We start from the raw sequence: 23,219 nt of genomic DNA, 5'->3' as shown, positions 1-23,219 counted from the left end.
TTATTGCGCAAGATGTTAACTTGGCCACGATACCGTTATGCCAAACGCTTCATCAGGATCCTGGAGGGAAGGAAGGTAAACTGGATCTGAGAGACGCCCCACTTAAACAGCTCAGTGTTGAGATGCAGTGTCTTGGATGTACAGAGAAAAGTTTGCAGAGTCGTCCACAGTGTCAGGGGCCAAATGAGTTAGATATGTCCGACTGCGTGCGTTAAAAGGAGGAGAGAAATACTCTACCACACTGGAATGGTTTGCGTAAAATGCGCAAAACACGGAACTTCAGAGCGGAATTATGGATCATTTATCCAAACAAAATGTGTTTGTAGCAGTCTACAACTAACGTTACCCCTCTGAAGACAGATGGAAGTTGACTACTGCGTCGAAAACCGACTACATTCATGGTAAGACAGGATTAGTAAATACTTTAAATCGTTAAGCCTATTTCCAGCAAAAAAAGAAGGGGGGGAAAAAACGTTCATATGACTGAAAAACTGATGACCTCATGTGGGATTCGCCCATATTTCAGTATTTGCCCGTTTGCATCACTTGAAAGCAGCAGGTTAGAGCAGCTTTAACACAATTTAGTATGTAAACTTTTTACTAAAAAAATGAATTGTGCTTTTTGTTTGTGTTTGACCAGTCCGAGGGATTTTGTTAAACCAATGAGTTTGGTCATGGATGATCATGGATCCCAGCCTCATCCACGGAGCTCTGGTCTGAGGTATGTAGAATTGTCATTTGGATCATTAGCTGTCATACCTGTGTATTTTTAGTGGTCAGTGACAGAGAAAGCAGGGAGAAATCTGTAAGACCAGCAGCCTCAGAAAGAAAATATTAGTCATCATACTTTCACCTGAGCCAAACCTTCATGATCCTTCACGTTATTGTTTGGAAAATCAAAGTATTAAACAGATTAAGTATGAAAAATAGAAACAAAAGTGTGGAAATGTTTGCTTTTTTTCAAAACCAAGCTCCTCTACCTATTGGTGGCTAACTGTGTGGTGCTGACAACAACATTTGGTAGCAGGGAACCAGCTGTTTCCTGACCCAGCTATTTAAGGTATGAATATAATGCCACCTTTGTAAAATAATGCATCTGCACAACCAACTTTCAAGTAACATTCCTTTCACTCAGTGCATCTTGGTGAAGTCGCAGTTGTTGCAGACGTTTCAACCTTTGAACTCTTCTCATTTCCTGCTCTCCCAAGTTTTACTGAGAAATTGCCTTGACCATATGTAGAGGTCATGGGAAGTATTTTGCAGGCAAAACACTCTGTCTCTCTCTGATGAGCCCGATGGTCGTTTCTCTTGTGGAAATCATGCGTTCATTGGGCTTGAAACTGATATTCTATAAAATAGTGATTCGTCATGTCCAACAGTCAAAGAAAATCACAGATAAAAGTGCCGTGAGTATATGACATGATGGAATTTCCCATCAGTTTTGGTTCAGGGACTTGGAGATGATGTCAGTTGCCTGTATTCCAGTGGTTGGAATCATTAAAAAAGAGGGAGTGAGTTTCCAGAGTTTTTCTTTTTTTTACAGTCACTACTCACTCCTTTGGCATTCAGAGGAGATCTGCTGAGTTTTTGAGATTTAAATTAGAGGTGAGATGGAGAATTTTAACATATGATTGTGTCCAGTCCAGTATTCCATGATAGCTATGCAAGGTTTCCAGCCCTGCCCTGCAAACTGTAATTTCCCATTTGTAAAAATAGCATTCAGGCACATCATTTAAGAAAAAACAAAAAAACACTCTCTTGGTGTGACTTGTGTGTATTCATATTTTATAAGCATTGTGTAATCTGGGAGCACAGCCACACACCCTGGCAACGGAGAGCAGCAGACTACCTAAATCTCTCTGTGGTTTGACTATTATTTGGAAAAGTAAACCGCACTCTTCCATAAGCAGCTGGGGTGTGGGGGAAGGCACATGTTCTTGGTCTTATTTGTGGCTTCTCATATTTGGAGCCAATAAGCCGCCGCTTCTCACTTTTTCAAATGCAGTCACATGTGAAGATTTCATGTGACCCCCAAAGCTACGGTACATTTGTTATCCAAATACGGACCCTGCCAGAATCACTGTGCTGGCTGTTCTATCATACACAAGACAGACGGTGCAGTATTTAACATAAGGTAGACTGAACCCGATTACAATTGTTTTATGCGGTGGTCGTTGGAAAAATAATTTTAAGAAGCTTTTTTTTCAGTAAATAATGAGAATAATGAACAAGTAGTTTTTCTCTTCTAGCTGTAAATCTTTATTCGTCTAACAATCTCAACAGCGTGCTGCTCGGAGCTGGCCCTGCTAATTGGACACACCTTAAACCATGATCTCACATGGCTGGCTTTCCTCAGGGCAGAATGTGGAATTAGTTAAGGTATTGTGAATCCCCACAGCTGTTTCCACACATGCAGCCAGTCCAAGGGCACAGCTGCTCACATGAGTCTACAGATGAAAATTATGGCAAGAGTGACTGGCGAAACTTAAGACACTTGAAGCAAGTGTTAAAACCTAGCGACAGTCATTTTTTTTTGCAGTGATTTATTTCACAGATCGATCTATCTATCTATCTATCGATCTATCTATCTATCTATCTATCTATCTATCTATCTATCTATCTATCTATCTATCTATCTATCTAGCACACAAACTCAACCTTTAGGCGTCTAGTGAGTTGACACCAAAGAGAAGATACACAAACATCACAGGGCCTCCGAATACACATAACACAGGGTTTTTCTTCTTGGTTCCTCATGGAGACAACCAGGCTTGTTTGCAGGAAAATATATCATTTGGTCCAAAGCATGCTGCCCTCATGAAGCCCAAAGCAAGATAAAGGGTGTCATTCAAAGATCTCCACCCACTAGATGTAATAAAGCAAGAGGAAAATCAGCATTAAGGCCCAGCAAGCTTGTCCTGGCAATGAGCTTTGAATACTGAGACGTTTTATCTCATGGATGCTTTCTGCCTCACAGGGCTAAAACAGACAAAATGGCTTGCATCCAGGAGAGAGGGAATAATGGGTTGTCTTTGTTACCACACTGAAGCCAACGCACTGACCGTAAATACCAGTGAATCATTCTCACTGGAAAGTTATGAACCTTATAAAAAAGTTTGTTGGTTATTATGGCAAATTTTTCTTTTTATCTCTAAAGTAGAGATTATGATAATGTATTTATATAATATTTATGTTGTGCACAGCAGCCCATTTAGATACACAGACCCTGCCTGGACTCTCTGAAGTCTCGGCCCCTCTTTGTTTCTGCACTCTTCCAGGGCATAACAGTTGGATGCCTCCCACTCTCAGCCTGCGTAACATTCAGAATGACCTCACATGAATCAGTCCTTTGTGTGCTGTCAATAGGAACTTCTGCTTATCTCCAGTAACATTTTATTTGCGACAAAGGAACAAATTGCCTTGATTTGCTTGACCTTCATTATCAGTGTTTGTTTGCATGAGATGTTTATCTATTGTTGAGTTTACTACAGGTCTGTTAGACCAGACCCTGATGAGCTGTCTAGCAATTATTCAACGAATGACAAACCAGAAATCCAATTTAAACCAGTATTAGGACAACAAATGGCAGGTATGCGATGGAATGAAATACACAATTGCACACCTTGAGATGGTTCTCTAGATGGCACTATCACTGTGCATATGTTCCTACTGTGCACATCCACCCAGCTGTTTGTGCATAATAGTATGGTACCATGAGTTAGTATCAGACTGGTAGCGATATACTGATTCTTATCATTTCCTAACATACACTGTAGCAAGCTAATGAACCATGACATGCACACAAACAAACAGGAGCCAGCAGTTTTAGTGAGGATGTTCACACTAACGGCTATTTCTAGCAAGTAAAGCCAGCAGAGCTGGAACAGAAGTACATAAAACCTCTCACAAGTTAATGTAGGGATGAATAGTTGTTTTTTTCAGTGAGGAAGTTGAAGGAAAGGTGAAAAAGCTTCTCATCCGACCATGACTCTGAAAGATCAGAACAGTTGTGTTGTTCTTGCCTTGAGTCTGAATGTAGAAAGGGTGTAACCCCAGTGACATTAAGATGAAATCAAGTCTTTTTTTTTTTTTAGGGTTGTGCAACACTGAATACTCAGTTTACACTATTAGCAATGAAATAAGATCCTGAATGTGCTTGTTTTAGTGCAGAGTTACTGTGTACGTACTCACTTTAGAAAACCTCAGTTCATGTGATCAGCAGAAGAGGGAAAGTCTGCTGGTGTGCCTTCAGATGAAAGGACACAGTGTGATAGTTATAATTATGACCCAAGGGGGAGCCTTCTTTCTCACCGAGTTATTTTATCGAAATGTTGGGTCCCGCTTAGAAAAAGCACGCATTTGGTCAAGTCACCAGAGGTTAGAGCGATAATTACCTTTATCTTACATGTTATTTAAGCTGGAAATGAACGCCTCCAAACCCAAATAATTTAGTTATTTAGTTTAATATATTTGAATTCACTGATTTGCGCATAAACAGAGACTGAAACACACATTGTGTTCTGTCCTTCATTGCAGACCCATTGGTTTGTTTCTGTGCAATGTTTAGAGTAAAATATTTGGGCTGCTCTGCGATAAGGTGAGGGTAATGTACCATAGCAGACTCCAGTTCACAGACCAGCAGGGCCTTGTATATTGTAATCTCAAATCTCATTACCTAAATGGCTGGCAGACCTGCTAGCTTACTGTGGCTCTGCTGTAGTATTAGGCATTGTACTACATACAGTGCAAGAGTAAGCACCCTGGAGAGTAATAACACTGAATAAAAATGAGGCGGATCATGACAAACTGACATTACATCATACTGCATTGAAAAGCTAACACACTAACACACTAATGTCACGAGGTTGGTCCTTGAATATTTATCAGAATTCTACATAATGATGTTATGGACGCCCTGAGACTTTGAGTTTGACCAGGCCTGTGCTGGAGGACGCTGTGGGAAAAAGTTTTTGTTTTGCCTGCAATAATAAACGATACACATAGGAAGTGGGGAGTTCTCATAGGGTCCCTGCGCTCTTTTTTCTCCCTAATCTCTCTCCATCCCACACTGCTTAGGAAGTAATGGCCTTTCCAGACCCTCTTTAAAAAGCTTGTGTTTACTGTGAGTGACCTCTCACCAAATTACCAGCTGTGGCTCTGGTCCTGTGTTTTGTCTTTCCTAAGGGACCCCACCCCGCCACCCCCCCTCTCCCCTCTTCTGTGTAACTCCCTCCCCGCCGGCTCCTACACACTAACATCTCCATTCACCACTTCACCTCCTTATCGCCTGGTGGTATTTGGAGGTGGTGTTTGTAGAATGGGCCGCACATTCTTAAGTGAAAGTGCAAGGATACTGATAAAGGAAGGAAAGTCAAATGTATTGCTTTCGTACCAGATGGTGTATAGTTTGCTAAACAAATCCAGATCTTTTACATTGCATCAAAGCAACATCCATACGGCAAGCTGTGGGGTTCAGGGAAATACGTGGAACTCTATCGTAAAATCTAATGCTTTGTAATATAGGAAAGTCCTAAGATAGCCTACTTATTTTGCTGTTGCAAAGCCAATGTTACGACATCCTGCTTTTGTTTGCAAATATGGTTGCAGTAGATCAGAGGAAGCAAAGGAGGCAGAGCTAAAGCAGTCTGTTGAGTTAAAGTAAGAAGTTAAAGTAAAAAAAAGTATATATCTGTCAACTCAACAGGTAGTGATACATTTTCCCATTTTAGGTTGAATGCCTTTTGATTTGAATCTATTGTGAAGTGTTGATTAAGTTAACAATGACAACATCAGGCAACACAGCGAAGGCTAGATGTGTTAAGTGCAAAGTGCTGACAACCTCTTTTGACAGCTTTTACTAACAATTTGAACCGACTGCTTTCATGAATGTGTTTATTGACTTCACAGTTTTGGTTTTAAGTTAAACTGTGTCTGCCTGAAATTATGTGTAATGATCTGAGAATTTTACCATAGGAGTTTTATGTCTGCAAGTGAAGAAAGCGGGGGAAAAATAATTCAATCATCACAATGCAGATGTGGCTTTCCAGTGTAACCGCTTTCTGTTATGTCGTTTATTCTGTCACTATCATTGTCGTTCAGCTCACCCGACGAGTAACGTGATTGTGGAGTGAGTCAGTTCTAAGTAAGGTGTGGTTCTGAAGAGTTGGCAGTGTTTTTCGTAACGAAAAGCAAACAGAGAAGTACCTGATTAAATTAGGGAGTGAGGAGGAGACTGTTCTGACTTTGTAAGAAGACAATAAGTGAGAAAGGAGTCCTTCTGACTCTCCTGGTTCTTTTACTCTGACAATCACATCACCACCAGCATGATTCAACGCAGTGTGATAATTCGGCACATTTACTCCAGTCTCTGTCTTACCTTGTGAGCACATGCTGTGGTGTGTTTCTGTGCACTGTTGCCCCACTGGCCCCACCCACAGGTTCATGTCGGCACAGGGAGGCAAAGCTGCTTACCTTTCTGCTCATGGCCCGCGGGGGGAGTGCTACCTACACACTGCGCGCTGGAGCTTTCAGAGACACAGCGAGGGGGGCCGACAGGATTTAGGTAGAAGAAGGGGGGGGGGGCAGAATTGTGATGTCACAATCTGGGCGTGGCATTAAGGTGGGCCTTTTTGAAGCTATACTGATTAGAGTTTAGTCTGTTTTGACTACTCATGGGAGATACACAGCAGAATGGAAATCATTTGAGCAGAGGCAACCTTAGGGAAAGAGGTAAGAGTGTGGAATGAAATGTTGGCAAACTGAGAGGAAAAGCAGGTCCGTCACACCTGCTCTCAAAAATTTCTGGTTCTGTCTATAGTGTTATCTTTACAGCATTGCAGTGCTAACACTGACTTCCTCTTAAAGTGTTGGAGAGGACCTTGAAACATTTCTGTTTCTGCTATGTGTTTTTATTTAGACTGTAGTGTGCGATTTGGACTTGAAGTGCAGGGTGTGTTGAACTTGCAGCTCTGTGGCATGTTGGAGCCTGTGTATTTTGACTGTTCAGCTACCTAGTAAACTACAGCTTGTAGAGTCCAGGGAGTGTTTTGGTCATTGAAGCATTTAATTGTTGCTCTTGTTTCTTAAAATAATTGGGGTGTTGTCAGAAAGTATGTCTGAACAGAAGGGCCCCTTTTGAATGCTTGTTTGTTTTCTTGTATGTGAACCCACCATTCCCCAAGGGGCCATCCTGCTACCCAGCAGCTGCTAGCATACCACAGGAGGCATTTTTACTAATCCTTCACCTTCTGAAAAACCTTAAAGTTATTTAGATTTCTGAGTTTCTTCACTGGGCTGCTCCCACCTGTTCTTGTCATTGTTCCATTTTGATTCTGGACTTGCCTGAAGAGATTTTAATTGATTGGGTGGACAAAAAATACACAGAAGTGACTGAAATGTTTCTGGTAAAAGTCATGCCAGCTGGAACTTACATTACAGAAGTGTAATGGAATGTCGGGAATTTGGATATCCCTTTGTTCATCTGGTCGATTCCTGCTGATATTACACTTATTTTTCAGTTTCTATTACTTATAACAAAGAGCAGATATGTATTTCCACCATTATTCAAACTCTCTCGCTCTCTACCTGTCTCTGTCATTCTGTCTTTTTCACACATAAGTGCAAAAGTATTTGAAGTATTTTTACACAAGGAGCAGCATCTGTATTTTATACCGGCCTTCGTTTTTCTTTATCATTTTGAGGTTTGTCAGTAGACTTTAGGCTAAACCATTCTCTTCCCCCACTGTCTCAAGATATCCTACATATTTTCCTCTGATGAGGAAGAACAACAGGCATCCATTTGAATCGTTTCACATGTTCACATTACCAATAAGTTGACGGTTGCAGTTGAAACCAAGACACACAACATCATAGCATGCGGTATTTATTCATCACAGTGCATGTTTGTGCCAGAGTCCATTTGTTTGCGCTACTGAAGTTCACAAGATTATTGTGTGATGAAACACAAGAAATGGCACAATGACAACAGGTTGTGTTATTTCCTGGTAGTCTTCTGATCATGTCTGTCAAGCATGTCCTTTGGTATTGAATGGACTTGTTTGTGAGTGTCAGACCTCCCAGGGAAACCCTGTGAATGAGGCATCAGCACAGTCAAGCTTCAACACGTCTCCTCTCATTCAGCAACACATCCCGGGCCTTTGAGAAAACACAGGCTTGGATGGCAAAAACAAACCGGCCTGTGTGTCTGTGTCTGTCACCTGCTCGAGGTGTCTTGATAAAATCACTGATGACACAGCTGTATAAACTGTGCTGACCCTGAACCTGAGGCATGGCTATTGTGTATTATTTTTCCCATACAAATGATAAATTACTTCTATTTGGGGCATTCACAGACAGTCACCCATTTTTCCCCCCATTTAAAATCACTTAAGAGCTGCATGAATTGAATAAATACACTTACAAGGCCACTCTTTAGAGCGTTTGTAAATTATGTGGAAAATAATTGACACACTCTGCTAAAGGATTATAATCCTGTTGCCAAATAAACAGCAAGAGCCAAGAATCAGGACTTTGTACCCAGCAGAGACCGTAGTGTGAATGTCTGTTTTAGCTCGTCTATCTGTTGACATGTGTGCAGGGGATTCATGGTCATATTTGGTGGGTCCACACAAAGAGTGTGTAATCTGTATACTATTTGTCACTTCTTCAAACTGTCTAGTTGGGGTTGAGAAGGGTTACCTTTTAACACATCACTATTGTTCACAAGACAAAAACGTCTAAAGCGCCGCTGCTGGTCCTTAAGAGGTGGCAGTGTTAAATTACAGTGGTACTGTTGCATCCCATAATACTGCGTGATACTGACAATTTAGTTGTGGCTAAGGCTTCTGGGTGAAACAACCACCCTGCTCTGGGGAGCATCTGTGTACTTTGCAAATAGTATGGAAATCAGCCTGTTACATTATTCAATCGTTGTTGCAGTGTTTTATCCTTCGGGGGACAATGAATATCAACAGCAAATCTCATGCCAATTCTACCCTGAGTTAGTATTTTAGTGGAATAAGTTGATCTCGCATTAAAGCGGTTTTCAACATGGAACATGAAACAAAAATTAGAGCTGGGAAGATTGCATGCAAAGGAAAGACACAAACACATTTGCTCCAGGTGGTGCAAATTGAGTGTGTGTCATAGTTTAGGCAAGTTGCGACACATACACATGAGTATCAGCTTGGATACATGGACAGTGGCCAATGTGTTGGCCAATGTTCAGGAAGTATTACGGTAATTTTTGTAGATTTTGAAAAGACATAATGTGTCGACATGAAGCCCAGCAATCAGCAGACTGTAACTGCAAGACTTTGGACTTTATTGATTTGTCAAGCTGAAATCCAAACAATTGGAGATCAAAATGGTCTGGAGGCATGTAGATTTTTAATTTAATCATTATTTTAACAGAATGAAATGAGTATCTTATCACTGGCTCCAAAATGTCAACAGAACTGTCAGACTAATTATTGTTAATTAGTAATCCTGGTGTGTTTTTACATAAGGGGATTTGGGTAATCACTTTATTGCACGTTTGAGCTATTATTTTCTTAAACTGGGGACTTACTTACCTAGAGTCTATAAATGAATGAAAATACGTTGCTAAATACAAAATTTGGTCTATAAATATGTGCTAAAAAGGAAATGTGTAGATGCATCAGTACTGCATCCGGGCTCTCCTTTCCTCTGATTTCTACCTTCTGCAAGCCAGAACCTCACTGCAACAAGTTTTGTTTATTGTCTTGTTTATTTGGTGGAAATGATGACAGGCAGATTGAGGCATTTACTCATCTTTCAACATTTTTATTAAGCCAATTTCATGTAATAGAAGACAGATTAACTCCAAAACAAGCTGACAGACACAGATGGCCCTGAAAATGGATGTATCAAAAGGACCTTATAACGTTGTTATGACTAACGTGTCAGCATACAGCTGCCTCCTTGGAGTTTTTTTTTTTTTCTTGCCACATGACAAATGTTAAGTCCATTATTCACTTCTAACTCCTGAGAATAATGTATTAAAGAGCCTTGTTAGATGTCCGTTGGGAACTGTGTGTGCTGTCTGATCAGCAGTGGGTTTAGTTTGTCTTGTTTGCTGAAAATCGCTGCCTGCTGCAGCTGGAAGCTAGTTTGGTGAGAATGGTAAAACCAAACCACACAATAAATGTGGCTGCTCTGAAACCAAAGCAATGAGCTATAAATGGTGAAATAGCTCTGTCGACCTCTGCTTCATGAGTAGGTGATAGTGTCCTGGCCATTATGCATGACTCCTTTTGAAATGAGTCATTTGAGTTGGTGTGAATGAAAATAACTAATTAATGCTTTATTTAATGAAACTGTTCTAAAGTTTTGTTTTTACAAGATCTGGTGTATGTCTGAAATCCTGTAACAGGACCTCGAACAAGGATCTGGTTGTCAGCTTAATCTCTGTTTTATATCAGGGTATTATGGAGGTGCTAAATATTAAACTTCACCATGGCAACAAGACTTATGCTCAGTGCCATGTTAATTGATCACTTATATCCCTCACTGGTGAAACGGATAATGAAATGACTAGAATGTTTTTTTTTTAATGGATGATTATTTGAACACTGTATCTCTTTTTTCTTTTGGTGGTTAGTGGCAATTATACATACTGTACAATAATACATCCTGTGCTGTCCTGATACACACAACGGACAATGTGGAGCAGTTTTTATTAACGTTGTGCATCAAGACACCTCATTGTGAATGGTCCCTTAAACCTAAAGTATGTTTAGTTTCTTGTTTTTGTGCAGGAAGGCTTATTGAAAAACATCCAATTTTGTCCAAAATATATATTTTAGCTTCCGGTCAACAGTGATTTCTTGCAGCTGTTTTGTTTAAATCATCTCACATGTCAGTAAGATAGAATTTCTATTGTTTATATGTAGTTGTAGCCTTTCAAAGTGAGATGTAGACACTCTTAGTGAAAAATGCTTTAATTAAAAACGTTAGCATGCTAGCAGTGCTAACTAGTCATTATTTCTAACTGCCACCTTGTTAGAGAACAATCCAAGTGCAGACCACGCCTCGGGATCCCAGGTCAGCGTCCCAATGGAAAGAGCAAAGGGTTCATTCTTAATAACATTCAGGATCTACAATCATTAATGTAATGTTATTTGTTAGGTAACCTTAACAGCCAAGGGCCAATCCCAAAAGCTAGCTAAATGTCTTTTCTCTTAGTGTGTCAAGTGTGAAGGTATGAGGAGATGTGTGTGTCATGTTGAATAAGCCAAAGAAATCCAAGGCTAAACTGGTTGATGTTAGCTAAAGTACAGGTAATGTTATCTTGTGGGACATGGTAACATGTTAATTCAGGACTAGAAGACCTATATTCTAGACTATTTGTAAGATTAAACATTGCAACATGGAGAACCAACTGAAAAAGCGAACGTTAAGTTGCCAGTGACCCGCTTAGACCGATGGGTATAAGAGGTAGCCTATATATTCGACATAATGTATCAGACCTGACACTCATTAAAGACATTTTAAATCACGTTGACTAAAATACACAATCTACCGGAAATTACAACACATTAGGCCGATAATGTTAGACTGAATGACCAAATAAAGATGGTCAGCATATGTGGATAAATCCCTATATTTACAAAATATTGTCAGTTTAGTTTAATATCTAGTTTGGCCTCCGAAAAGTGTTGTTGTTGGTAGTTACAGTGTTTTTCAGCTCCTGATGCTACAGTGCCTCCTTCCTCATAGTTGTTTGCTTTTGATTGGAAGGTGATATAGATGTATCCTAGCAACAACTTACACATGAAGTCTTTTGTATTGTCTTCTAGGTTTTACTGGCACAATCCGATTATTAGTAAATCACTAGTTTGAAACTAGCAAGTATTTGTTAAGAAGTTAGGAAGGTTTTTTCACACTAATAGATAGAAACTAATAGATGACGTATTGGATCTAGGAAAAGCTGGTGCAACCCAATCCAGGGGTCACCATAGGAGAGAGGTCTGGAGTTGGGTGCTCTTGCTTGGTTTATTTAATAAGAACAGAATCAACAAAAAAGACCGTTCACATGGCGGTATTTGTGTTTGCTCATTATCGTCTGTGCTATATGTTGTGGCTTTATCATCCTGGATACTGGTGCTATGGCTCAAAGATGAACAGATAACAAGTGTGTTTCTGTGTCCCATTACTCCTTGTTTGTTTTTCTGTTGTTGCTTTAGCTCTTCTTGAAATCCCTCAAATTATTGTGTGTCCATCCTGTGTACAGTCCTACAGTCTGGCTTACTGACTTATGATCAGATAAAGGGCTATCTGGTTGCATAAGTTAGCATAATGCTGTTCTAGTTTTTCGCATTTGTGTTAAAATCATACTTTTCATATGGCAGAAATACCTAATCTTTGAAAATACCATTTCAAAATACATGATTTAGACAAGAGTGTACAAGGCATTCGCTTGTGGGGTTGAATACTGATTGTGTGCTTTATAATGTGTATGACATACAGTATAGCAAATACTGTATATTGATGTCATGATTAGCATATCTAGACTATGGTGACTCTGAATCTGTGTGTGTTTTCCTATATGTCATAGTCATAGTGTGTAAGGACAGCCGCCCCCATAGCAAGACTAATAATCCTTTGCTAGACGTGCCTCAGTGGAGCCTGTGACCTTGCATTGCTCGGATTCCTCTGTTTGAATAAGTAGTGCCCCCACGTGAGACTTTACGGGCTATAATTCAAGGCACTGTGTCTGCAAAACCCTGTTTTATCTGCACGCTGACTGAATGATGTGACACTCCAATGTCTCTAAAGTTATTGATTCTTTGGCCCACTGAACAACTCGATGAAACTGCAGTACGATAAGTGTGAACTTTCTACTGACGTGATGTGATCTTGTGTTTACTTTTGGTTTGTTACGTAACATCTGCAGCTTTTCATTTCAAGCAAACGGTAACACGAAACAGAATTAGTTACAGCTAGTCTTATAATGATGACCCTGTTCAAATGTAATCAATGTTTGTGTTTACAGACAGCACGTTTTTTATCTCCGCCTCTCAGGTGCATTATGAGAAAAGGGGTAATTATCTGAACTGGAATGCGTCACAGATTTACTATGTATGACCAACAGAGGACCATACCTGGTCAGTCTGTAACTCTCACATGACCGCCACTGCTCTCTCCCACACTGTATTGACACAGTTTTCAGGAATGTTAAGACTCAACAAACAGCCTTTCGAAACTGAAATGTGTTTGTCATAGTCACACTGAAAAAGAAAATCCTTGCACACCAAGTGATGTTCACCATCGCACGGGGTGTTGCCACTTCACTGAAAATAACATACTGTACACTATAAAACCATTTTAACACAACATACACTGTAAAACACAGTGTCGGCGCTTCCAGAAACTGTGGTCTCTATCTTGCATCTTATTATCAGTCTCTCTCACATGTCTGTTCATTCACTGCCATTTCTTCAGGCTCAATGAGTAAATCTGTCCATTTGGTTGTCTTGTGACTTGTTTGCAAAGTGGACTTGAGCTCTTTCATGTAATAGCCCCACTGCTTTTTAAAACCTGAGGAAGAAAGGATTCCTTTCATGCTGTCTGGTGCACTTTGATTTTCAATCAGGTTATTGTCTGAGATAGCAGAAACAATTTTAAGGATATTTTTTTTAAAAGGCCCACACATGCACACCATTCCCAGTCATCTCTCTAAAGTGTTCATTTGTCTGGCTGTGCCAAATCAATAGTCACTCTGTTTTTTTTACTAAATCTGAAGCAACTGTGAGAATAATTTACATGTTCTTATCCTACTACAGGGTGTCGACCAAAAGCAAAGCACCATCCCCGCCAGGACTAAAGAAGCTGGATTCTCCAGGTTTCTCCCAGTGGTACCCAGGAAACCCTCATTTAACCATGGACCAGAAGGAAAACCTTATTGATAAAGACCTCTCGCTGGTTGTGGTTCTGCCTGGCGGAGAAGAAAAGATGACCACAGTCCATGGAAGGTACAGTTTAGACCACTGTATCTAAATGAGTAATTATGATGTGTCAAGTTTAAAAGCATTCAGTTACAAATGAAGGATGATTATGTTTGTAATTTGAGCAGGAACACCATTGTGTGTTTGTCCATGCTGAACATTTCAATAATACATCTAAACATTACATCATGAGACTGATATCAGATTAAGTCATCAAATAAAGTTCACTTCCAGTTAGACTGAGTCAGATAGGTGGAGTAGCTGAATGGGTGGTTTTAGTTAATATTTGTATTAGGAGCAAAATTGATTGTCTTCATTTTTATTCATCCATCAAAGTAAGGGTTGATGACTTTTGATTCTCAAACTCTGTACATTATCACTTGATTGCATGCTACAGTGCTTTGAGGACACATATCAGTCTTACTGTTAGCTACTTTAGCTATGACTGCAGAGCCTAATCAGATCAACATGTCAACTTATCTCTATGTCAAAGTTTTTTGTAACAAGGGCTGCGTGTCCTTTGGTGAGTCTACTCACTCGCACAGCTCAGACTTTCCATCAACAGAGTTTACTCAAGATATCATTATCTTTCTCACAATGCACACATTTTATAAACATTCTTTCCTGGGTGTCTTTTGCACCTTGGCCTCTTGGGAAATTACTGAGACCAATCCATTATGAAAGGATTAAGCACTGAATTCTTTACCTTCTTTTCTCCTTCTAAACCTGGTCTAAGTGCCTGCACAACAGAGTTAATGCTAATGTTAATGTTTTGAGGATTAAGTTTAAGGCATTATGTTTAGAGTGTATTATCAGTGTCAGGAAAGCTTTGTGCAGCTTCTGTTGCTACTGTACATTTGCTTTGTCTTGCTTCCGCAGCTTCTGTCAATTTTAACTTTAAATTTTAAATCAATGAATGTACAAGGCTACGAAATCAGCAGTTTTAATCACTGGATGAAAAAAATAATGGAACAAAGTTGAATGAATATGATTTATGAATGGAAAAATAACAAGAGGTTGCTGATGATATTGTGCTAGCCTTTATTTAACTAAAATGCAACTTGGATACTTTTTATTAGTTTGGGTTCCCTATCATTATTAATGATTTAAAAAATGTGTGGAGGTGTGAACTTTTTTCAGCTTCTGAAGGGGGCCATGCTAGAAAAGTTTGAGAGCTACAGGGTTTATTCTATTAGTTGATCTACAGAATATTTATTAGCATTAATATTTTGATAATTGTTTAATTGCTGAAGTCATTTTTTAAATTCAAAATGCTAAACATTCTCTGCTTCCAGCTCCTCAAATATGATGAATTTCTGCTTTTCCCGGTTTTAAATGATTATAAAACAAGGCATTTAAAGACCTTGAACTCTGGGAAACTGGGATTGACATTTTTCACTGTTTTCTGACATTTTGTAGACATTTTAGTGATGAATCTATTAATTGAGAAAAATGAGTAGCTACTATCCTCAAATCGTAGCATAGAATTAATTGATAAGTGAGGCTGGTTTCCTGCCTATTTTTTGATGAGACATCAAATCATTCCTATTCTTCTTTGATTTCAGAATTGCTCTGATCAGAATGCTTTATTTTACATTGTGTAATTGATGTAATCGTGTCTCCCCTCTTATACTTAATAAATAATTTTCACTTGTTTAATCGTGTCTTTCAGCAAACCCCTAATGGATCTGTTAGTGACGCTTTGTGCAACGTATCACCTGAATCCATCGAGCCACACCCTAGAACTGGTAACCACTAACAAGAAGAACACCAAACTCAAGCCCAATGCTCTCATAGGAACTTTGGATGCAGAGAAGATCATACTTAAGCCGAAAGGGGAGGATAAAAATAAGAAGACAGGTCCTCAGATGCCTGAGGTACATTAAATACATGACACCATGCTGGCACAGACACCACACTATTAGCTGTTCATGTTGAGTAAACAGATTCTTATCAAAGTGGCACATTTTGTTTTCTCTCCAGGCAACTGTTCGGATGGTGATAAACTACAAAAAGACCCAGAAAACTATACTCCGAGTCAATCCTCGAGTTCCCCTGGCTGAACACTTACCAGCCATCTGTGAGAAATGTGAATTTGACATAGAGACTACAGTTCTGTTGAGAGATGTCCAGTCACTGGCCCCTTTGAACTTGTCCAACTCTCTTAATGATTATGCAATAAGGGAGGTTTATGCAAGAGACACAAAAGGTAAGAGCTAATGTATTCAGAAAGCCAAACTGCTGCTTATGCCAGAGATTTAGCAGATTTAGCATGTTAACCTAAATTGAATGTTTGCTTTGCAGGACGAACTGCTTCTCCTGTGTGTCCCGCCTCACCAACTCATGCAGGTATTTTTCGGTTTGTAGACTGTGTGATTGATATCAACAGAGCTGTGAGATTTCTCACCCATTGTTATCTTACAGTGGAGTGGTTTTTTTTTTTTTTTTTTCTTCAGGAACAGTCATGCCAGGAAAAGACAAAACTCAGAAAGAGGAAGAAAACAAAGGCCTCTTCAGCAAGTTTAGAAAAAGCAAAAAAAAATCTGACCAGGTAATGCAGTATTTCTCATGTACTGATTATACAAAGATACATATGTGTCAGAAAGTAACTTAAATGTTCAGAGGGAGGTTTGTTTACTTTGGTTTGCCATTGGTTGACGTGCACTATGTTGTTTGAGAACAGGCCTCTTATCATGTTCTGATTGGGTATTTGTTCTTTAAAGGCAACGACGGCCAGTGCCCCAGCTTCTCCTGTGCTTGTGAGCAAGCCTCGACCACTCAGCATGGCCTTACCTAGCTCAAATTCGTCTCCGCTCAGCTCCCCTACCATACCCACCGATGCACCAAAGAAGAGACGTGCACCCCAACCCCCAATCCTTGTGTCTCAGAGCTGCCCCACGGACCTCAGCGAACGCCGGAGACTAAACTCTGAACCTAACACCCAACTGGACAGTGACCAGGTGAGTGGGCTGAATGTTAAGGCAGAAGCTCTCACATTTCAGTATAGTCCCGAACACTTGGCTATACTAGTAGCTATATGTTTTCTATGTCAAGGTGCATTGATATATAACTTAATTTAATCTTTTCATGTACAATAGATGGTTGGTTTAAGTCGTGGGTCCTCAGCAGAGTCTTCACTGAAGAGAACCAAACGCAAAGCTCCTCCACCCCCCACAACCCCTAGTGCCCCTGTCCAAGAAACGGTTCCCCTGGATGAAAATTTGCAAGGTTTGTCTATCTTTACATTTGTGAATGTTCTTGGCCCCTCAGTGGGACTGCTAGGCCTTTTTTTTTTTAAATCTTACATTTAGATTGTTTAACTGTTTAGCACACTGCCTCTTGTGTAAAGTCTTGTCATATGTACTTTGGCCTCAGGTCTTTTCAAACTCTGCACCAAGAGTCTACAGTTTTTATTTGATTTGACTCTTGTGCCCCCTAGTGGTCATGATTGAACAGTGGCCCATTTTACAAACAAATGTGTGTTGAGAGAACATACAGTTGTCAAGAAGCAAAGTTTTGCTACATTCCAAATTATTGTTGGTTCTGAATTCCCTGGTATTTTTCCTTGGTTGACTATAGTTAACTCGCTTTGATATACTTTCCTGTGATTGTGTAGACACATCTGACCCTCACTGTATTGGCTGTGAGGGAAACTCCACCCGTCCTCATACAAAGCAATTCAAAGCAAAAACAAAGAATATTTCCCCTAAAAAACTTAACTGAGGTCTGATAAATAAACAATCTACTTTGGCTTACATAAGTATTAACCTTTTTATCTTTAAGGGGTAAGATCACACAAATTACAAAGTATCTACAAAGTTTTTCACTTTCCATTGTTGGCACCATTTATAGTAGTTGTTGTTTTGTTTGCTGAGATTCCGACATCTCTGCTGCCACCCTGATTTGTTTTGATGTGCTAAAAGTACTGAACTTGTTACTCAGGACAATCCACAGACCTTGCTGTCAGGATAGTGTATTATTATAGTTTTGTATTTTTATTTAGTTTTTATTTTTTGTTTTCAATTCAGCTTAGTTTCACTTAGTTTCCAGAGTGGGTTTGCTCTTTTCAGTTTTTATTGTTTAAAAAAGTTTTGTTTTTATTAGTTGCAGTCAAGGGCAAGATTTAAAAAGTTCAGAATAGGTATTACAATACAAACACTGTGGGAGGCAGTTGACTCACAGTCATGTAGACATCCCAGTCTCAATAAACATATGCACCAATGCCTCCTCATCTTTTATTTTATTTTAGTCAGTTTTGTAAGTACACAATATCGTTTCAGTTAGTTTGAGTTTTTATTTCTATTTCAGTTAATTAAAAAGTTTGTTTCACACCTAGTTTTAGTTAACTATAATAACCTTGGTCTGTAATAAGATCTTCCTTATGAGTTTTTTGTACCACAAACAACTTCACTTCACTCCATCAAGTTTCTTCTGATTAGACATTGAAAATGTGTGTCCTGTAAATCCCACATGCACCCCAAAACGATAGTCTTTTTTTTCTTGTTTTCTTTACATATTTGTACTTTTTGTTGCATCAGAATATCTTACAACTCCTTTGTTGCATAGTCCTTTCACTAGCAGCATATCTCTCAGCCCTCATAGAAAGGGCAATCAGACTTCTTTTCTACAACAGCTGTCTACCTGTGAACACCACCATTTCCGTCCCTCTCTTTGCTCCTATTCTTCAAGTACAGGTTTACAGAGAAAGATCACTTCCTCTGCTGTTTCCCTAAAAGCCCAGTGCTGCACAGTAGATATAGAGATCAGAGGCTGAAATCAGCAGTTTTGTTTAAGTAGCCTTGAAATTCCTTTTGCCCTCTGCTCTTCTGGGATGCACTTCCTAGTGCTAAATTAAGAACTACACAATAGAAACAGAGATGTAGAAGATTAAGTGGAATTCATTAATCAGAAGAACCTTTTTATTGGAAAGGGTAAATATCTGTATCTATGAGATAAATATAGTTTGATACTTGGTTTCTTATGCATATGGTGGCAAAACACAATCATTTATAATAATAATTACAGCCAAGACACGCCCTTGTGAAAAAAGTTATAATGTATTGTTGGATACTCCAGTGATCATGTAGCAACATTTTATTTATAACTCATAACTTCTTTATGATACTGTTTTACAGGGGGTGCAGTTACTAACACACTGGAGGAGATTATGGAGCAAGAGGAGACCACTGCCTCTCTAATGTCTGCAACCGCTAGTGATACCCAGGGAGAGGACAGCAGCCTCAACATGTCTGCTGATGTTTCACTGCATTCCCCATCCCCAGACACTGATGTGCTGAGCACAATGTCTGTTGAGTGCAATGGGGAAGATCATTCTCATGATCTGTCCTCAGATGGCAAGTACGAACTCTAGTATGACTTCTTAAGCCTGAGCCACGTTTTTCATTCCATTAGTGTTAGCAACACTTTTAATTCTCTCTCTTTGCTTTATTTTTACAGTCAACTGCAGAGCACAGTGAACGATTCTGCAACTCTGACTGATGTCTGGACGACTGATGGCACAGACCAGTCTGAGATGGCAGATACTAGTGAGTTTGCACTTGGATTATAGTGGTATTGTTCATATCTGCTGCAGATACCTTGAAAAAATACCCTACTAATATTTTTCTACAACTTGGCCTTAATATGCCATGTGATGCGATTTTGCCTCTCAAAGAAAGTCAACACAGTTGTCTTACATGAGAAATTATATTTTCTGTACAGACGGTGGTCCATGTCAAGCTGAAAATGTAAGCCAACAGCCCATGTGTGAAGAGTCTACACCTGAGAGTGTTGAAGGTGATTGCAGTACTGTACCCAGCAGCCTCCCTCTGCCTGTGATGCAGGATGCAGAAGCACAGGCCTCTGTTCAGTCAAACACTGAAACCCTCTGGGAGCAAACTGACAGATTGGAGAGCCCAGTGGCCACCAGCCCCTCACACCCCACTGGGGAGGATGCTCAAGTGCAAACAGATTTCACACCATTACCTGTGCCTCCAGAGCAGCACATGGACATAGAAGTTCCTTCCACAGTTAATGCGCCCGCCTTTGAATCAGCGGGTAAGATAGATATGGCCACTCTGACGGAGGAACTGGACACGCCTGACCTCAAGCATGCCTTATCCCACACCTCAGAGACCTCATCATGCCAAGACTCAACACCAAGTGCCCCTGCCACAACAAAGGCATCATCTATTTATGCTACAAACTCTGAGCCAAAGCCCAAGCCTTCCAATGAGCTGACAAGGGACTACATCCCCAAGGTGGGGATGACAACGTATACTATCGTGCCTCAGAAATCCCTGGAGAAACTTAGATATTTTGAAGTTGCACTGACACTGGAGACGCCTCTTGCAGCTCCAGAAGAGGGACTTAATGTTGGTTCTCTTCAGCTGGTGGAGAGCACAGTACCAAAGGAACAGACAGAGGTGTCAAAGGAAAAAAGTGAGCTGCACTCTACTACACCCAGGGAAGACTTACTGACTAGCACTACTACTACTACTACTACCCAAGACACTGTTAATGGAACTATACCTGAATCTATTCAATCCTCATCACCAACAAGTTCGCCTAAAGCAGATGACAGGATCTCATCCTCGGCTGATGGGGCATCTCAAGCAGGTTCACCAGCTGAGGTCAAGGAGATGAAAATTCCACCCGCAACTAAACCTAAGCCTGGTTCTTTCCGCTTGGCACAGCACAAAAAAAAACCTGGGTATTATGTAACTTCAGCAGCAGAAAAGAGCCTCAGTGCCACTACTGGCTCTAGCCAGAGGGAAGCTCAAGGAAGTGCAGACAGAGCACAGTTACCACCCCCTCCTCTTCCTCCTCCCATGCAGTGTAAAGAGGAGACGACAGGGGCCACTAATGTTGAGCTGAGCCCTAAAGGGGATGACAAGAATGTAGCCATCATGCGAATGACTAGGCAAAGTAGTTTGCCATGTAGAGAGCCAAGCTCAGGGTTAAGCTTGGAAAAATTAAGGAGCTTTGCAGCCCCTAGGCCCTATTCTCCTGCCACCCCATCCCGCTTCGCCCAGGCAGTGTCCTCTGCTGTGAAAAGAAGCCAGTCCTTATCCCACAGGCCAAAGTCGCCTCATTCGCCTGTTTCACCACTCCTCTCCCCAACTGCAAGTCACTCATCAGTCATAGAGTCGAAAGGATTATCTAAGATCAAGGTAAGTTCAGATAGCTGAGCATACTTGTATTGAAATATCTAAATATAGATAAAAGCAGCAAAGGACTTTTATGCTCATGAGACCACTGTCACTCATGATATATTAAGGCTTGAGTAGAGGAGTACTCTGCAATGCTGATCAAAGCACTTTTTTGATTGGTTTTGATTCCACTAATATATCTCTCTTAACAGAGTTATGTAGGAGTGGACAAGAGTGTGACATATCCCACTACTGCTTTAGTTTGTTTGAAACTTAAACCATTTTTAGGTCATCTGTCTGGTAATGTATCAGCCATTTACACTGTGACCAGTGCAGAGTTACTGACTTTCATGAACATTATAAAATCTAATATAGTTAAAATAAAATAGTTCCTCTGATCCATTGACTTGAATCACTCCAGGGTTTAATATAAACTACCTGCTGTATTACTAGTCTCTTTAAAGGCAACAGCATTTGGCATTCAGTGTTTAATGGGGATCTGAGGTGGTTGTTGAGTCAAAGAGGAAATGGGGGGTTACTATCCACTGACAATAAATAACAATAAACAATAATTCATTTTCTTAAATTATGGCAAATCTGTGACCGTGTCTGTCACAGCTGGTATGCAATATACAGTACAGATCATAACACAAACACACATCAATAATTAATAATAGACCAACATATACAGTAACAAAGCAGTCTTTTTTCCACACCTAAAATAAAAATGCCATATACAACAGGACTTTTGTGAGTTTTTCAAGATGTTGTTTTATTAGTTACCACACTCAGATATTTCTGACAATGATACATTGCCTGTAAATACTGAATAAAGGATTTCAGGACCAACTCTCTTGCATGGCATGCACATCAACGTAAACCACAGGAAAATACTGAAAAATACTCTCAGTGAAATACTTCTTAACATTCTCAAGTGCAAAGGTGACTATGTGGTTTGTGCGCAGGTCAGGAAATAGTCCACATAGTCCAAACAAAAGAAGAGAATTGTTGAGTCAAGATAGAAAGCAGAGTCTCATGCTTTATTGCTGTGCTTTATTTCTCCTTATACTGGGTTGCATAAGGGCTTAATACTGTATAGGGAAAGACACAAATATAGGTTTAATTCACTTTTCTTGGACTCAATACATTGTTTTAAAATAAGTATAGTTTTCTTCTTGCCTTTTAATGTTTGTTTAATGTCTGGCACCATATTCAGTGATTGCATACATTGTGTCTCTTTTTGTAACGTCACAGGACGGTCAGAATAAAGAGATGGATAGCGACGAAGGCTCCACTCTGCAGCGAGTAGAGGATGAACCACAATCTTTTAGTGCGACTGTTCAAATGGAAGGAGAGAGCAGTCCATAGCACTGCCTTAATTCTTCTGACAATATGTCATCTACTGTAAGCAAAATCCAACGCATTGCAATATTTTATCATATATAAATGTATCCACAACAGATGCATGAACCATTGTATTTTTTTTTTCTTCCAGGAGGAGCTTATCCTGTCTACTTTGAGTTCTCTAGAACCCGTTATCCCAGGACACAGAAGCAGAAACTGTCTTTTGTTTTACCTCTTTTGGTAGTCTCCAACAGTGTACATAAAATGATGTATTTTGATAATTAATAATTGCTGTATTTTGGTTTATTTTCTCAATTGTCATTAAGTAATCTTCCCAGCTGACCTGCATATCTTAATGCTTCTCTTTTATTTCGTGTGATGACTATCTTCTTGCATTTAATGCATTACTGTTGTGAGTGAACAAGAACATTAAATGAGAACAATTATATAAATTATTAGACTGATTTCCACAGTTGTAATATTATTGGGTTTATGAATAATACTGGATGTGTAGGACAGACCAGGTCTGACCTATGGTACTTAAATGCCCCTTAGATTATATATCAAATCTATATTTAAGTATTACAGAGTTTTGATTAAGCTGTATGCAGAAATACACTGATGTGCGCAGTACACCTGTCATTGTCAAGCAGTGTTGTTATGAATAAAGCTTCTATCATTTCAGTTGTGTTTTATTAAAGTCACTGCCTTCAGTGGGTGCAGAAGTTATGCCCCCCCCCCCCACCAGTTTGAATAC

The 23,219-nt window shown here is 39.8% G+C and overlaps 1 protein-coding gene across 3 annotated transcripts; it reads left to right on the top strand.

Moving 5' to 3' along the window:
• The first annotated feature begins 6 nt into the window (after positions 1–6).
• cobll1b (cordon-bleu WH2 repeat protein-like 1b) lies at positions 7–23,146 on the top strand. Of its 3 annotated transcripts, XM_051403758.1 has the most exons (14): positions 7–401; positions 641–721; positions 13,806–13,994; positions 15,640–15,844; positions 15,951–16,176; positions 16,272–16,316; positions 16,424–16,518; positions 16,691–16,927; positions 17,066–17,195; positions 19,103–19,325; positions 19,425–19,513; positions 19,689–21,139; positions 22,373–22,522; positions 22,614–23,146. In XM_051403758.1, exons 1-13 carry the CDS (start codon positions 361–363, stop codon positions 22,484–22,486), a joined length of 3,126 nt encoding a protein of 1,041 aa, XP_051259718.1. In that variant the 5' UTR covers positions 7–360; the 3' UTR covers positions 22,487–22,522; positions 22,614–23,146. The 3 variants fall into 3 exon arrangements, with proteins under 3 accessions (XP_051259718.1, XP_051259720.1, XP_051259719.1); XM_051403760.1 differs by lacking the exons at positions 7–401; positions 641–721 and adding an exon at positions 972–1,060; XM_051403759.1 differs by lacking the exons at positions 7–401; positions 641–721 and adding an exon at positions 6,569–6,729.
• Positions 23,147–23,219: the final 73 nt, after the last annotated feature.

This window comes from Dicentrarchus labrax, unplaced genomic scaffold (genome assembly GCF_905237075.1).
Source record: "Dicentrarchus labrax unplaced genomic scaffold, dlabrax2021, whole genome shotgun sequence".
Lineage (NCBI taxonomy): Eukaryota > Metazoa > Chordata > Actinopteri > Moronidae > Dicentrarchus > Dicentrarchus labrax.
Note: the sequence above shows the minus strand (reverse complement) of the source record. Positions and strands in the feature narration are given on the sequence as shown.

Coding starts and splice junctions, on each gene's coding strand:
- cobll1b (XM_051403758.1), top strand. CDS start 361: ATGGAAGTTGACTACTGCGTCGAAAACCGACTACATTCATG. Junction 722..13,805: donor CCACGGAGCTCTGGTCTGAG/GTATGTAGAATT, acceptor ATCCTACTACAG/GGTGTCGACCAAAAGCAAAG. Junction 19,326..19,424: donor GATCTGTCCTCAGATGGCAA/GTACGAACTCTA, acceptor TTATTTTTACAG/TCAACTGCAGAGCACAGTGA.